The sequence below is a fragment of the Hermetia illucens genome, chromosome 3, assembly GCF_905115235.1.
Source record: "Hermetia illucens chromosome 3, iHerIll2.2.curated.20191125, whole genome shotgun sequence".
Taxonomy (NCBI): domain Eukaryota; kingdom Metazoa; phylum Arthropoda; class Insecta; order Diptera; family Stratiomyidae; genus Hermetia; species Hermetia illucens.
Genome location: NC_051851.1, coordinates 88061956 through 88079893, shown reverse-complemented (window position 1 = coordinate 88079893; position 17938 = coordinate 88061956). Strand labels below are relative to the sequence as shown.

Sequence of the window (17938 nt, the reverse complement as noted above, 5' to 3'; positions counted from 1 at the left end):
ATGAAATTGTGTCGCAGTAATATAGGCTATAATATAGAGCATGGCTCTAATAAGTTTGGTAGAAATCGCACTATCATTAACAATATTATAGTAAGTCAAATTTGCCGCGTCAGTGTAGATTCTAAGACTTGGAATACCAATATCACGCCAAAGTGGGTATGATATAATGTATGTATATTGGTACATTGCGTGCTAGGTACAATTGGAACAAAAGTCCACTCAAATATTTTTATATAAAAAATAAACAAAACCTTTCATACCTGAAGCGTTCAGCTTCTGCTTTCTCGACTTGTTCTTGTGCCATAGGCTCAATATTAAAGCTTCATACTGCTTTTAGTGTGTATAATCTCCAGAATCTTTTAAAAAGGATTAAATGTTCCTCTTTGCAAAAAACCCGGTACTTCCGCAGCTCGAAAATATATTACTTACGCTTCCTCTGCCTGTTTAAATTTTAGCACTCCTCAAGACTGTTGGGTTAATAAATTGAAAGTCCGCTGTAAGTTTCGCACCTTTATTTGACTCAATTTCATATAATTATTTATATTTTCCATACAGTTAATATATTTTCATAAATTTGTCAATAGTTTCGTATACATGATCAACTTTCGTTTCAACTAATTCGAATTCTTAATTAATAATCATTATATCTTCCATACACTTTAATATTCCTATAAGATTTCAATAAGCATCTATTTACAATGTGGTTCCTCTTTGAATATCTTCAAAATAAAATTTGTGATTGATTGGATTAAAGCCGGATAGCTATTTATAATACTTCATATGCTTACACCTATTGTAATAATAATTAAAATCTCTCTTATCGATCTTGAAATAAATATTAATATTTTCTGTATATTTTGGACTATATTTATGGCTATTTCGGAGAAAGGTTCAGAACCTGCTTCTATTTAATCTTGTGACTGGTCGTTACCGTTCGACCGTTCATTTGTCGGACCGTTTGATTCGGATTGCTCAGTTTCGGGTTGCAGCATGGTCGACATGAATCCTGTCCCAGCAAAAGGGGGTGTAAGAAACCGCTTCGCATGAGCTTGCATGAAGGGATATCGGTTGGTCGGAGATCCAAATAACGCAGGTGGAACTAATGGTGAAAAAGCTGACTTAATTGGGAAGGGTGGAGATGACGCCGCCACGTTAGCAATTTGATTGGCATCTTCCCCAGACAGCATAGCTTCCATTGCTAAAACCACGTCACCACGATACCGCTGTAGCAGTTGCTCTACTTCACTTCTTCTCCTGGTGGGGAAGACTCGTAGCAAGACATCTACTGGTGACCTTTGGCTTGGTATTGCACCCATGTATTGAGAATGATGATATGGGATGAAGCCTTGACCATTTCCACCGACAGGATGTCGAAGCAGATTGAGACTATCTGCGGGTGTTGCAGGTGGTGATGTGGAGTCGTCCTTTTTAAGGCTTAGATTCTCTGGTGTTGCTTCATCGGGCGCTGAATCTACATCCAGATCAGATTCGGGAGAACTGGGTGGACCCGTCCGAGCTGGAGAAATATTATTAGCCAAATTGAACAGAGAATTTTTGTGCCGCGGACTGCTCGGTGACGATTCGGATTCAGTATCATGATCAGTTTCATTGGACATTCGGGCGCGTTTTGAACCTGTAAAGAAAAAAATTCAGGATTAATTACTGAACAAATGCATTATTTAAAATAAAATTATCTGTCATTTGCTAAGGTTTGGGGTAACCGTTGAGTAAAGTCCATTAACAACTTTGCTTTAAGACTTAGCAGGGCGAGATGCAAATCGCCAAGGTCTAACTTATCCGAAATAGGCGAGCAACTTGCGTGCAGCCTGCGTAAACAGAAACTGTCACTAAACGAATTTAAATATTGTTTGGCGGATTTAACGGACAAATTACGTTTCTATTCTCCCTGGCAATTTATTAGGATCTAAAAAGGCGATGTTAGGATCTCCGAAAAAATAAGAAAAGAATGGAAAACGTGTTAACAGATTCGAAAAGTAAAAAGTTTCGCGATTCTGTCCCAACTTTTATGTATACCAAGAAGACACACACAGGAGGCGCAACTAGTCAAAAAAAAAAAAAAAACAGGACAAAAAATGAATCATCTGGTTAAAGGTCGAGTTAGGATCGCAGTGCGTTCTGCGCAAATGTTAATGTATTGTGTATCGAGTTTCTATATCGTCATATTATTATCATATTCAACCAGTTATAAACAACCAATACATACATACATAAATACAATAGGAAATTGATAAAGTGTCATTTCAACATTATTCGGATCGCCGTTTTTTGCGAACACCGTCAAACAAATAGGAATCAATACCAATGATGATGCACAGGACGTAACTACGATCCTGACTGAAAAGCCTCAGTCACCGGACGCTATATTGTTTGTCCTGCGAAACTCCAAGACTTTCTTAGGCAGTTTCACCTCCTGTGTATAGACTTCTGGGTGTATACACATAACAATGAATTTTGGGATGACATCGTATTCAATTTACATAATATTCGCATACTATTTGAAACAATATTCTACTGAAAATACATGACATACTGACAATGGTAGTGGAAGTTCCGCCGAAAGTCCTGTTTTACAGAACATACATATAAATAGCTAGAAATATAGTAGAACAAATGGGTATGAACTCGGGTTTGTCGGATAGTTGTCAGAAGAAGTGGATCGGTTTTTTCTTTGAAACTAAAAACAACCAATCTTACAAAAAACGCTTTCACCAGATTAGGAACTTACGGAAAAGCAGGTCACCTTTAAGAATCCTGGAATTTATAAAGTTTGCATGTCGTTTGAATATATGTATGTATGAAAACATACATTTTATTGGCATAGAGACCCTGTATTTTACGACTTCGAGGTAGCGTCGTCTGAAACTGTGCAGGTAGTCTATTGGAATTGTCCGGGCAGTCTATTCTTTTTCGTTAATTGAAACCTCTTTGTAAGCTCCTTAAACAAGTTGGGAAACCGGAAGCTGGGCGCTTCAAGTATGAAAGGTTTTGTTTGCTTCTTGTGTGAGTATGTTTGAGTGTAGAACTATCCCATTTGTACCTTGCCTGTTATGTATATGCATTTAGCATATCAGATTCAGTACTTCGGGTTGTAAATTTACACGGTAAAGACAAATTTGGGTTACTGTAAGTTTGTTACTAATAGTATGATTTTGATCAAACTTGGAGATAATATGTTTTGTTTTGCAAACAAAACCTTAAAAACACCGGTTTCGGCGGGAAACCCCCTGAAGTCTGGCCTGATGGCAACGTAAATGATTTTCGTACATTGATAAAATTCATATTGGGCCTAATTATTACTATGCTGACGCTTAGAAAAGAGTGCCCTTTTGGGAATATACAAACTTGATAAAAATGAATTTGAGTTCAAGGAAGGCAAACAGAGAGAGACAAATAGCAAGAAATTTCAGAAGGAAAAGCTTAAAAGAAAGGACACCTAATGGAATGGAATGAACAATCGTTAAAGGATTTAGGATACCAGCAGTCCTCTCGATTTAGCGACGGTGCTGGAGTCAGCATCAGTTCAAGTTGACAAAACCTGGTGCTCTTTTGATGTGCGGTTCCGGTATTCTGCATTCTCTTTCGTATCTAAGATGAGCCCAGCCTATTAAAATTTTTAGCAGCTCAGCATTCTACCATTTCAGCCCTCCAATATGTGCGCTACGATTCATCGGAAAATAGCCGGTTCGAAAAAACATCTTGTCTTTTATGGTTTGCCTTAGAAAGTACAGATTTAGCACGTCTTCAATTATTTTATATAGACTATGCTCATCTTCTTCCTGTATATTCTTCCTGATTTAATTTATCGGAAGATTTGGCAATACATTTTGTTTGTAAGAAAGCTTTGCCGTTAAAATTAGTTCTGTTTCTTCCTGACTTTAGCAGTAATAAATTGTGATTGATATTTTCTCCAAGGGGTAGAATCTGCCTAAACGATCTATTGGCTTGGATTCCAACTAGAACTCACTCTTTTAAATAGGTGACCTTCAAATACCTTTGCTGTGGAATTCAGAAAGCAAAAATAATTTTCACGTGTGGCGTTAATTGTACCTAAAGGTAAGACAGTGTCTGATGGGTTGCCCATGCCCTGGATGAAACCTCAACTCTATGATACCTACATTGATTTAGGAATCGCCTATGCTGCTACTTGGAGCTCAAATTTACACTCACTAACTACAACTTATCACGAGAGGTAAGGAATTTGCGCAAGCTAAGGAAGCCAGATCTGGAAGGAAAAGGACGTCCGATCACCTTTAATGAGGTGACCAAGAGCCACTTAATAACAACTTTCGTGGATAGGACTACCAAACAGAACCTACCGCAATAGGCTTAGAATAATGCGGAGGTTAAACTATTAGAGATGGCAATTAACTAATCTATATAGCTATACTCTGACTCAGAAGAACCACAGGTGCCTTTACTATGATTCAAATCTTTTCAATCTTCTGGTATCGACTACCTTCTTTTTTATCATTTGAGCATTGCTGTAGCTGCTAAGGCCCTTGAGAAAGTGTAAAGTCGAAATTGATCACGATTAACAGCTGCTGGAGGTCGATGTTAAAACTAAGGTTAGTTAAGGTGTACCCCTAGTCATCAAACAAAAGGGGCTCCGGGAATATAGTTAGTCCTTTCTCACTCACAGTAGTGTCAATCCATGGAAAACATCAATAAGACAACAATTGACTATCCTGCGGGTCGAAACCTGACTAAATAGTAGGAGCCAGGCAGTGGACATGGACATTGTATAGCACTCGCTTAGCTCTTCTCTAATATGGCCTTAGAAATAAGGTCTTGGAAGACCTCAAAGACACCTCTCGAAATAAAATCTTCGAAGATTTTAAAAATAACTTTAGTCCTGGGACTTTTTAGTGTATTCGAACGCTGTGTGTTCTGAAAATCAATTTTAATATATTAAACCTGCATAAGCGTTTTGCGCAACTGCCACCTAAAATAATCGAACATCCAATTTCTCCATTTAGATGTGAATTCTACTGCACAAGTCCATTTTGGCTAAGGTCTTGCGTTTATGCCTCAGGATTTATACGAAAAAAGCTGAAAATTTAGAACTTTGTTTAACTTTTCAAAGATAACAGAACTCGTCGATGTCCGCCGTGTATCTGATATTGAACATCTAATATCAACAGGAAAGTGAAATTAGTCGTCATCTAAACGTGATAAAAACTGAAAGTTGTGTTTCATAAACGGAATTTGCGACAAAAGAAAACTTAAGAAAATAATGATAATACAAAAACCAACACCCTATAGTCTGCTTTGGAAAATTTCATATTAAAACGGGAAACCACATTAGGAGGTTTTCAAAATCAACTTTTTCTATTACATGGATCGTTAACTTAGCTATTCTTGTAGATTTTATGAGTACAGACTCCGCCTCTAGTATGTATCTTTTATGTCCTGGCGTAATCTTGTAGCGCTGTGTAAATAGCGTATATGTAAATACTCGGCGTCAGTCCTTTTTACGAGTGCATTTGGACTTATTGTAACTGTATTTTGTTAGTAATTACGAATGAGAAATATCTCCATATGCTAAGCGTGACTTTCCAAGCAATTTTTTTTTAAACGCGTTTTTCTCAAATGACTTTTTTCACATTTGTGGAAATTCTAGTTCAAAAAGTTATATGCCAATCATTACGAAATTTAGAGGTAACATTTCATTTTTTAAGGATGCCCTATATTCAGGTTGATATTCTCGGAAAATAAGTTAATGATTGAAAATTAGAAGATTTATTGCTTCAGATAAAAATTGGAGTCGCAACACTTCCCGTAGTTGAAAATCTCTTGGTACTACCCATATCGGAATAATGTCGCGAAACTCTTTTATTTTTGGCTCGAATTTTTCCAGACAATTGCCAAAGTTCTCCGGAATGTGACTAATATAATGTCCACATTTGATTAAATTCCAACCCAATTCCAAAAATATACGTGAATATAGGCCTTCTAATGTGGTTTCACCTCTTAAGGACATAATTCCTTCTTCGAAGGGGCGGGAGGAAAGTATGTTAACTGCTCCTACTTTGGAGATATACTTCATTGAATGTATTCTTTTCAAGCTTTTATGTGTCGGCCTCGAAAAGTATTAGCAGATAACTTTTGGCTAATATCACATGGCTATATTCGCCGAAAAAACTTTAACACGCCCTTTTGCAAGGACCCTCTTCAATTCAATGTAGAACCATGTTACTCATGGCATGTGTTTCGATTCACAGTTCCAATTTTCCCAGTGAATTTCATGTCAATAGGTAGAACAACTTCTGAGAAACCTGCGTGTAACAGATAGACAAACAAACAGACATATGTAGTGCTGGTTGTAGTCGCAAAGCACCTAGAAGGTACAGAATTATACTCATCCCAAGCAATCAGTGGTGTTAAGGTTTGGTTAGATGTTTCTGGTCTGTCACTTGCGGTGGAAAAAAAATCACGTTGGCATTAAAGCTCGGAATCGAGCCGACCATCAAATACTTGGTAGTGATGATTGACCTAATGCTTAGTTATAAGCATCGCTCTGGTAGGGATTATGTCGATAGCAGGAGGTCCACGGTATAATTATGATTCGCTGATAGCCAGAATGGTGAACTTGATCTTGCACTATTTAGCCCCAATTTAGGGAAGGGCATTGCAATCTACAAGAGGGAGCCTTATTGGTGTGCTCTACCTTCAGAGTTGTCTCAGATCATTCAGCATTCGTTACCTCGGAAATTATCCCGATTGACAACTAGGCAGATGTAATGAAGAGCTTATGCAATGTGAAATCTATCTCTACTTCATCGCCGATGACGAACGTCGAAATGGAGAGATTTATAAATAGCTGTGAAGATCGTTGGTAAAACTCTGGAAAGGGACGATGGTCCCACACGCCAATCCCTACCATTAAGAAATGATTGGAGAGACGGCATGATAAGATTGGTTATAATCTAATGCAGTTTTTCACGTCAGTACCTGAACAACTTTACTGCGGACTTCCATTGTACCTATTCTTCCACTGTTCAAGGTTCGTAAAAGAAAGGATGAACATAGACGGAACTCTAGGGGAGATGCAGGTACAGAAAAATCTCGTGAAGGGAGCATTCTGCCAAGCTAGGAGGATTGGGATCAACTTTATGATCTGATCTATCTAACCTCTAAAGGCGGAGGACACGGAAAAAGCGCGATTTCGAACGAAAGGAGACGAAGTTTGATTGAGCTACCTCCACCCCGGGACGCAATACTTAACAGTAGTCTCACGAAGTAAGAGGCGGAGGAGACGGAAGTGGTTTTAGTGGGCAAAACTCCCACACACTGGTGTATCCAGACCAGTGTTCTTTGAAGATTTCTGTAAAAATAAGGACACATAAACAGACAATGTTTTTTGAGAAAGGAGGACAGAGAACCCTAACCTTAGAAAAGTTGATCAACTCTACATATATTTCTAATAGAAATCTCACAACAAAATTGAAAAGAGGGAACTTTTGGAAAATTTTATTCAAAGATAAATGACAGTGTAAGACGTGATTGCTGGCAATCAGGGTCTAATCTGCAATACCACGGCCGTAGAACTTTTTTATCTAGTAGTTCTTTATGGTTTGTCAACGACTGGTAGGTTAATCCGCGACTATAGCCGTACAATATTGTACACTCCAGAACGAATTCATTATACCTTAAGCCTTCAAATTCCAAATTTCAATTTGTTCAGAATGTTTGGAACAGATTGCACAATTACACATTAGACGCCAATGTACCTAACTTAAAAAAATTATACGGAAATATTTTAGTTGCAAAGCAACACAAAAAAAGGCCAATTTTTTGTAAAGATCGATTTCTTCTCAAATATTGATTGCCTTTGTAAAAATCGATACCGTGCATAGAAAACTTCTAGGATACGATAAAAAAGACATTTCTGAATTGACAGATAGTTTTTTTTGATTTAGAGGTTTCATGGTCCGGAATATCTGCATCGACATCATAAACATCCTCTGCGACAAATGTGACAATGTTTAAGTTCCATTTCGGCGTCTAGTGGGCTCCTTATAGGTTCTATCAGGTTTCAATACAGTTCGAATTCGTGTAAAGCAAACAAGCAAACAAAACTTTCACACATGCTCGGTTCAGTTTAGATTTTGACCTCAGAGTGAGTGGATTTTAATGATAAATTGCTAAAAATTGTCGGGTTTTAATTGGGTGAAATGTGCAGTTTGCAGAATGGAATCGTGCATATGTGAGAGGGTTCCAATCAGTTCGGTTTCTTTTAGGCTCCGAGCGAAAACAAAGTGAACCGAATGGAACCACATTTGTGTGAAACGAGCCTTACTGAGAGCGAATTACAAAAGAAACCGGATTTGCGTAGGTAAAATTCAATTCCGGGCAGAGATTACAGAGCGTAATAGTGACAGCAAAAACTCAACACGTCGGAAACCGGAAACTCGGCACTTCAGCTAGGAAAGATTTTGTTGATCTTTCGTATATGATTGTTATTGTTATGTTGCATTTATACATTGCTTGTAGTGTATATTCTTTCAATATATTCAATATATAATTCGATGTGGTACTAATATAATTTGACGAGGAGGGGGCAACTTTGACCTATTATAACTTTGTTAATACTGGTAATACTGGTAGGTTTTAAAATCTACATTGTCGTAATTTTACAATTCGAAGATTATCTCAAGGCGTTCACAATAAATTGTCATAATATGATATTATTATTAACTTTATTTGTTCACATTTGACTCATTTCCGGGAAAACTATCTTTTATTTCAAGCCGCTACGATCCCAAAGTAATAACCGACGACTTCAAGGCATGGGCAAGAATGGGAGAATCAACACATTTCTGAGGGAAGAATTTGAATCGGTAATAAACCTCACCTTCGTCAATGATACCCTACTCAGAGACTTGCAGTGGCGTGCCAGCGAGGAATTTAAGGAGGCACTTCTCGAAGATACATTGTTATCCGGAAGCGCACAAGAAAAAGTTTCCCAAGTCGGGAAAAAATTGCAGCCATCATGCATTTCCTCTCTGCCTGTCAGTTTCTGGTGGAACTCAAAAATCGAGGAATGTCGGAAAACTGCCTCAAAACTAGGAGACGATCGCAACGCAGAAGAGACCGTCCTGAGTTCGGTCATCTTCCGGATGTGTACCCAGGCTTATTTTGACCCAGCTTAGGTTGCAATACAAGAAGGCATATGCTGCGCAGAAGTAACCATTGACGTAAAAAACGAGTTCAATACTGTAAAATGGAAAAAAAGTCACCGAGACACTAGCCATTGTTATTGAATTTCTTCTTGGGAGTAGACTATACTACGACTGAGACGATGCAGTGAAAATATTCTCGACAACTTTCGGAGTGCCACAGGGTTCGATCCCAGGTCCCTTACTGTTATGTATGATGGAGTGTTGACGCTATGCCTTCCTGAAAACGTGACAACCATTGACAACTTCAAAAAACACAATAAGTGTGCAGCAGCTAGGGCGTCTTCCATCGCTGTAACGATCTCGAGAATACTACTGAACATTGATGGGCCAAGACAAAGTCGACATCTTCTGCTTTTAAGAGGAGTCAGTTCCGTGCTACTTTACGCAGTTCCAGTTTTTGCAATTGTCCTGGAAAATAAAATTAACTGCAGGAAACCAGAAATGACTTATGGGCTAAGTGCACTCCGAGTTTGCAGTACATATTGGACAACATCGAGAGAAGCAGGATATGTACTAGCAGGGGAGCTTCCCATAGACATCTTATCGAATGAGTATTACAACGCTACGAAAGCAAACATATAATTCGGTCCTACCTTCATAAACAGAGGAAGCGAGGAAAAAACGAATTCCAATATATCGGGAAGGTGAGAAATTAGAGGGAAATATCTAGGTAGGGTGTCTCTACTACGAAACGTATCCCTTTAAGGAGTCTAGCGTATTTCGATGGGAGTGAGCATGGTTGAAATTTGTCGCAAAGTGGGAAAAAGGAATGGGACGAATCACAAACTGGTCATTAGACTTACTGCAACAACCTGACCATTCAAAGACGAATTGAACGAAGCCACGTGGAATTGAACTACGAGTTAACACAGTTTTTAAGCGGACATGGAACTTATCGTGCTTATTTACATCCATTTAGGCACCATAAGTCACCATGCCGCCCAAGATGGGGTAACGTGACCGAGATTGTGGAGCATGTCCTATATGACTCCCCTACGTTTACCGCGCACAGAACAAGATTGGTTGCAATCGCAAACGGGCGCTTAACATCCGTAAATATTATGAAGCTCATGCAGGAGTCAACGGAGACTTGAAACCAGGTTGTAAAGGAACTGAAAGCTATTTATCAATATCTGAGTGAAATTATGCGGTGTTTCCAACGATTAATTATTTAAAATAATAAAAACTTGTTGTTCCTTTTTCGTTGGTGTGAATATTTATTCTTGCAAATACCGATATTTCGGGAACCACTTGTTCCCTTCATCAGTGCTAACAAGTTTGCTCATCTGTAGCCAGTGGGGTCTCATGATACGTGGTCGCGATGCGTTGGGAAAATACGGGTTTTCGCAATATTACAATAATGGCGAGAAATTTGTGGATCTCTCCAGTTTCCACTGCCTTGTCATTGGTGACACATTATTCGAGCACGGAGCTTCACAGAAGGAGTTGTCTTCTGGATACGCATAACAAAAGAGGGGCCGACATCGGATTCCAAAAAGGTCATTATCTGATGGTCGCTTGTCCTCGCTTGTGTGTTGGGGCCGGCAATTTCCACAGCTTTGGCGAGATTTTGACTGCGAGATCATGGAAGTGGATTTATGATGCCGTATCGTGAGCAGTTTAAGCAGTTTAAATCACTACTAAATATATATTTAAATTGAAAAATATCTTTACATAAGAAGTTATATACTAATTAGTATTGCCAATTTAGTAGAGTTAATTGGTCCATATAAATTACGCTTACCGCATAACGGAAGGGTTAACCAAAAGAAGTCACTTTTTGAGGGCGTAAAATATCCTCTATTGAATGCTCTCAGGGAAGAGTTTCTGTAGTTTCGAAGACTCTCAAAAACGTTTCGAATTTCAACGCTTCGTTGTTTTGTGGTTTTGTCAAGTTTGGTAGGATTTCACCTTTTATTGGAGATTAAGTATGATTCCGAACAATTTTATAGGAGAGACAGGGTGTGAAATATTACCTTCAAAATAAATTCCTGTTTATTAGTCTGGGAATAATGACGGCCTAAAGTTGCAGTCTTGTTTCTTTGATATTCAAAAAACATATAGTTGAGGACGTCAGTTGTCTTGCCGTAGTGACACAATTTGTAAAAGTTGGGGTACCTGAACAAATCAGTGATAATTATATTTCGCAGGAGAAAATCCAACAGACTCGCGATTATAAATAAAATTATATTACACCCTGCATATTATAGGAACGATGTACTTTTGTTGAACGATAATTGCTAAAAGTTACCATCTAACCAAACGCTTGCACATTTGTTCTACCGAGAAATCCTTCCAAGAGTAAGGATCGCTTACCATTAAGTACCATTAAAACCTAACTTAAGTGGTAGCGGTTAAACTCGTTACGCGGAGCACTCGCACTTTACAATCTAAGAATAAGCGTTTTATGTACTTCGCCCATCCTTCTAACAAGCGCTAAGTCCTTGAACATTTTGTATTTTAATGTATTTGTTTTGTTTAAAATGCATGTTCGTGTCAACGAGCTCTTCTCGCCTTCCTCCGAGTCCTGGCTAAGAAGGGAGCATTTCGCTGCTACGCTGTACACATTACAATATCATTCTTCAGAATGAGTTCATCCATGGAAATATGGAAATAGGCTGTGTGCTTTCCATGTATGTGGTATTTTTGTAGCAGCGAAGGACTTCTCTTTCTTGGGGTGTAAAAGCAAGAATTCTTTGAAATTCTTTGGGTAAAACAGTCAAAAGGCAAATCTCATAAACAGAAAAAAAACAACTTTGGCTTTTCGCGTTTTTTGAAACATGAAAATATAATTGTGGAAGAAATTTTAAGTAAATTGTTCTTTTCCAGGGTTGTTGTGATAGCGTTTGAGGAGAAACATGCACGTTGACTCTTTGTTGGACAAGGCGGCATTAGGAGCACGTTTCTTATCAGGAAGCGTAAATTTCTTGGAAAATTTCCATGCAAGTAGGGCGTATGCATGAGAGGAGATGCTTTCTCGAAAGGGAAATTTAGGAGGTGGAATGTAAAGAAATTGTTTTCATGGTTATAGCATTCACGAAAGTATTATTTTCAAGCCGGTTAGAGCTAGAGGATCATAATCCCTTCAGTACATTCTAGCATTAAATATTCCGCGAAAGAGTATTCACATTATTTGAACGATTAACTTCTAATAAAATTTCAAAACAAACGTGAGATCTCTCATCAGGCATTTCTGTTTGGAAAACTGTCTATTAGAAAAATGACCAGCGACTTACAAACATTATTAGAGCCTCCTCCTTATTAAACCATAGTTACATGATGGAGTTTACATTTTGAATATGCACAGATAATCCTGCAATAGTCCGCCGTCCAAGATACAACCAGAGAAAAACGTAAACATGGTTGTAGCTGGCTTAAGATTGACTGAGACATTTTGTTGAGATCTCAAGGAGATTATAATTATTACCAAAGATTTTCACATGAATAGTAACCAATAATCAGAAGAAAAGTTGATTCAACAGAGTAGATTTCAGAAGCAAATCATGAGAGCTGATCGTGGCCAAACTTCATGCTGCTTAATAATCATGGATAAGACTCACACACACAACTTTCTTCAAAGATTAAGATTCATCGTCCCCGAAATAATGCGAGATTTCAAATTATGGAATTCGTTTTCTATATAAGACTATGTCCTATGCTGTGGTGCCCAAAAGTCCGGACATTGAAAGGGAAAGGAGGAAAGCTTATTCTCCTTTGGTATAGTGCGTCCATGCGTATAGTGCTATGTTATTGCCATCTTTACCAGTTTTTGGAACGGCGAAACAGAAATCGAAGCCAGGATGGCTGGTTGATGACGATGACTATCGTTACAACTGGAAGCATGAAATACATTTCTTTGCCGCTGTCGAACCTCATACAGGTCCGCTCGATGCTGAGATAGATGCCTTCTAATAGCTACCCAACACAAAGGCCTGGTCTCGACTATATCACCATTACGGTTGGCTTCAATGATTGGTGAAAAAAACAGATAGCAGCCGATGCCACGACAATAAGGACTATGGTAGCCGCTACTGCAATTCCAGGTATGTCGTCGATTGTGAAGCTCTACCCCTTAGTTTATCGGCTATACTTTCAATCGAAATTGCCGTTTTGGCAAGGGTACTCACGTAAAACTCTTACCGCCAGTACCACTATACCTTAAACAAGTACGGAAGCTGGACGGTTTAGGTATGAAAGGTTCAGTGTATTTCTCTTATAATTGCGTTTGTCCCAATAGTACGTAGCACGTAATAAATGCATATATTATGTGAGAATATCGACTTTCGGGTGATATTGACATTCAAAGTCTTGAATTTGCAAAGAAATCAAAACTGTGACCTATTATAACTTTGTAAATAATAGTGCCAATACCAAACTTCATTTGAAAGGATATCGGTACGGAGGGAATTTCACAGCCTAGGCACCGTATAGTGCCAGACTCTTGATTTTTTTAAAAAAAATTTCGGTTAGTTAGTAGTTTCTGAGAATAATAGTAATAACCATTAGCACAAGAATCCAATTGGATCAGGACCTTGAAGTGTATTAGAACACTTCATTCAAGATCGTAACGGTTAGCATTGCGCTCGCCGAGATTATTACCTTGATTTGACTCAGGTACTCATTCACAGCTGAGTCGACTGGTATCAACGTCAAATCACCATACAAATACCACTGCCACCAGTGAAATTTGAACCGCGACCTTCCGCACTACAGTCTTGTGGTCTAACCACTCAGCTATCTGGACACAGTTTCCGAACATGGGTCCGTGAAAGAAATTATCCCTTTCGATCCCCGCACTCCCAAACAAATGTCAAAATTAAGACCGTCTTCGGAAAATGCTAATCGAGACCTTTCGTTTGATACCCCACATAGTCATGTCATATTTGGTAAAACAAAAAGTATCCCCCCTCGCTCCTTTCGCGTGTATGGAGACCCCTCAAATTCAACGTAAAATTATGTAATTCACTGTATGCGTGAACGTTCACTGTTCCCACCTTTTTATGAAATTCGGGGTCAATCGCTATAACCGTCTCCGAGAAAAATGCGTGTGACAGACAAACAGACAGAGATTAAACTGTTTTACACAAAACCTTAATAAGGTCTTTTTACACAAAACCTTACCATAAGTGCCGCCGCTGACGACTTCCGAAAAGTGTTTCGCTGCACTTTTCAGAAGCTTCCAGCTTTTATCCGCTGTTCAACACGGTGTACCTTTAGACCAACCAATTCCTCGGTCATTCTGAGATAGTGGATTTCATCGAGCTTTCTCATTGAATATGGTCATCTCTCACGCTTGTCACAGCCCAAAGCACACCAACGACATGCGGGCACGGCTTGATGAAAGACTAGAGCTTTCGAATAACGATAGGGCCACTTTCAAGTTCAAGCATTTACGCCGTATAGGGTCACTCATGTTGGTATTTAGGTATCTGCATTTCAAGACTTTAAACGAAACCCCGAAGATACAATGCTTCCAATTGGCCAAACTGTTCAATTGCCTCGATTTACTGTCCGTTTATGCAACTAGGAAGACCGCGATGATTATTCAGACTTTTTCACTTCTTCTCAAGTATAGTCTAGGTGTTTGAGGAAAGGTGGCATGGTTCTTTCAAGTCCTCCAACCCTCTTCCCTCCTGTGAATCACAAGTTCCCTCGAGGTTTAACCTCGTTGCAGCTGGTACAAATTTTTATTTGTTTGACAGTTTCGAAAAACAATTACCTCCATATTCAAGAGAATCATGTTCAAGTCGATCGGCATATAAGGGCATTTAAAGTTTTAACTGTCAATATGGACATGGTTGAAGTGCATTGCTCATGGGGCCGCAGATTTAACAATTTTTCAAATTTCACTTTGAAATATTTTTCAAGTATAATACTAATTATTAAAAAAATAAATTTCTGGAAAGCCCTAATTGTATCCCTCCTCTAAAGCTTCCAATGTGTTCGTCAAAGCGTTTCAGAATTCGGTACCCATCGAGTTGTCACACTTTAATCTTCTTTATCCGTTTTTGAACTCTCTAGAAAAACGTCTCAACTTCCAATGACTTTAGGATAAACAGAAATAGTATCTTTTCAGAAACTGCGAAGTTGCAAAGAACGGAAAAACTCTCAGCCGGGATAGGTTTGACTTGTGTGTGCACATTGACACCAGAGGCGATTCCGCGTCTACCCGAGGAAGGTGCCCAGGTGCTCGTGCTATGGTGACTTGCATCTTCGAGAACTTTAACAAATGTTATAGTGTTCTTATTTCTTCTTATTCAGCACCCATTATCGTAGATAAGGTGCCCTTACAGGAACATCGGAACCCATACCAAAACCTTCGAGGTTTTTTATCATGTCAAATCCAATAGCAAAACCACTATTGATTGGAGTAGCTGCTGATCCCTTGATCATTGCAATAGCGACACACAGTAGTCAGCCAGCTCCTGTAAGGTCCTTTTTAAGGTATGACGGGCAACTTAATTCGCATTAGATATAGGGGCGTAACTTAGAGCAGTGGGGCCCTGCAGCCTGAAATTACTCCCCGTATCAGCGCAACATCAGGCAAATGTCATTTGCTGGAGCTCGAAACGAAAATTGAACGAAAAATAATATTGATATGCCTTTAGCGCTGTAGTCCTCTATGAATCCAAGCACTGCACGCCAATAACAAAATACCACACAGCCATTGCAATAGGATAACTCTCTCTTTGATCATGGTCAAAATGAGAGCATTCGTGAATCGACTTCGTGCTATACCCATCATTAAGAAGAAGCTCTTCGACTTATTCATATCATTTCCCTTACGAATGGCCTAGCCATACAAATTCATTGAAAACAATCCAAAGGGCCGACCGAAATGATGGTGGCTTAATAGGGTAGGCTGTCATTTGAAAAGCTGGATTCGCTACCAAAGGCTAGAGAAAAAGAAGTATGGCTAAGGATTTCAAAGTTTAGTTATAAGAATAGACTCGCCGCCTTATTTTCACTAGCGACTCATTTCATCATCATCATCTATTGTACAATCTAACAAAACTCTTAAAGACCGTTTTTGAAGAAATACTGTACTTTTTAAATTATCTGCATTTTAAATTTCAACCAAATTCAATGTGCACACGCAAACTCACTGAAAGCTTTTTTAGCTATCCTAAAAGGAAATATTCATAAGAAGTAGATCGCCATCAGCTATTCAGTTTCTCTGGAATCAGGCTGAAATTTTGAGGATCATTTCAATGTGAGTTAACATCTTTTAAACTTGAACTCCGATTTTAATTGATAATATATGACTGCGATAGAATTTCGTGTTACTATTATTCCTTTTCAAATCAACTCACAAGAGAAGAAATACCGCAGAATATTCAACCGGCTCGAATCCTGCTCAGTGCAAATCCATTTTTTTTTTTTGGGCCTGCGAATGTTCCAGAAACCTACGTTTTATCGATACCCAAGTTTCTTGCACACCTGTGTTCGGGCATTATTTCCGCTAATGCCGTGTAAACATTGTCCTTCCGCATTGACTGCACACCCGTCACTGCATTGCCTCTAGCACATGAAAGTCAATTTGTATTTGAAGCCATCGAAACTATTATTTCTTCTTTTTCTAACATAGATACTGCCCTAATAGACTTTCCGGGCCGGATCATCCTCATCCATGCGGATTAAGCGACCCGCCAACCGCAACCTATTGACCCAGATTTTATGCGCAACTTGACAGTCATGGTATCGCTCAAATATTTCGTCGTTTGTAGGCTACGGAATCGTCCGTTCTCATTTTGGGGGCCAAAAATTCTTTGGAGGATTCTTCTCTCGAACGCGGCCAAAAGTTCGCAACTTTTCTTGCTAAGAACCTAAGTTTCCGAGGAATACAAGGGGACTGGCAAAATCATTGTCTTGTACAGTAAGAGCTTTGACCCTATGGTGAGATGTTTCGACCGGAACAGTTTTTGTAAGATGAAATAGGCTATGTTGGCTGCCAACAACCGTGCGCGGATTTCATCATCGTGGCTGTTATCGATTGTGATTTTCGACTCTAGATTGGAGAAATTATCAACGGTCTCAAAGTTGTATTCTCCTATCCTTATTCCTCTCGTCTGATCTGTGCGGTTCGATGTTGTTGATTGGTTGGTTTTTGGTACTGACGTTGCCAACATATATTTTGTCTTGCCTTCTTTGATGTGCAGCCTAAAATCTCGCGCTTATCGCCGTCTGCTCGATCTGGATGAAGGCAGTTTGTACGTCTCGGGTCGTTCTTCCCATGATGTTGATATCGTCAGCATAAGCCAATAGTTTGGTGGAGCCCTCGCATTTACCCCAGCATCACGGATCATTTTCTCGAGGGTCAGGTTAGAGAGGACGCATGATAGGGCATCTCCTTGTCGTAGACCGTTGTTGATGTCGAATGGTCTTGAGAATGATCCTGCTGCTTTTATTTGTCCTCGTACATTGGCCAGGGTCAGCCTGGTCAGTCTTATCAATTTCGTCGGGATACCGGATTCTCTCATGGCCGTGTACAGTTTTACCCTGGCTATGCTAGGCGGCTTTAAAGTCGATGAAGAGATCCATTTCCATCGCTTGTCAGTCGTCAAGCATTGATTCGCTGTCCCACAGCTTGAGTACAAGTTGATGAACCACTTGGTGTAATTGGTCGCCTCCATATTTTACCAATTCGGCTGTAATTCCATCGGCTCCTGACGACTTATGATTTTTAAGCCGATAAATTGCGCCGACTGTTTCTTCTATACTTGATGGTGGCAGTA

The 17938-nt window shown here is 39.2% G+C and overlaps 1 protein-coding gene across 2 annotated transcripts in view; it reads right to left on the bottom strand.

Annotated features, from left to right (window-relative positions):
• Window positions 1–497: 497 nt before the first annotated feature.
• LOC119652345 (doublesex- and mab-3-related transcription factor A2) overlaps window positions 498–17938 on the bottom strand; it is a 42194-nt gene continuing 24753 nt past the window's right edge. For both annotated transcript variants that reach the window (XM_038056370.1, XM_038056371.1), the window contains one exon: window positions 498–1633. In XM_038056370.1, the coding sequence (XP_037912298.1) occupies window positions 909–1633 (725 nt within the window). In that variant the 3' untranslated portion in view covers window positions 498–908. The remainder of the gene's footprint in view (window positions 1634–17938) is intronic.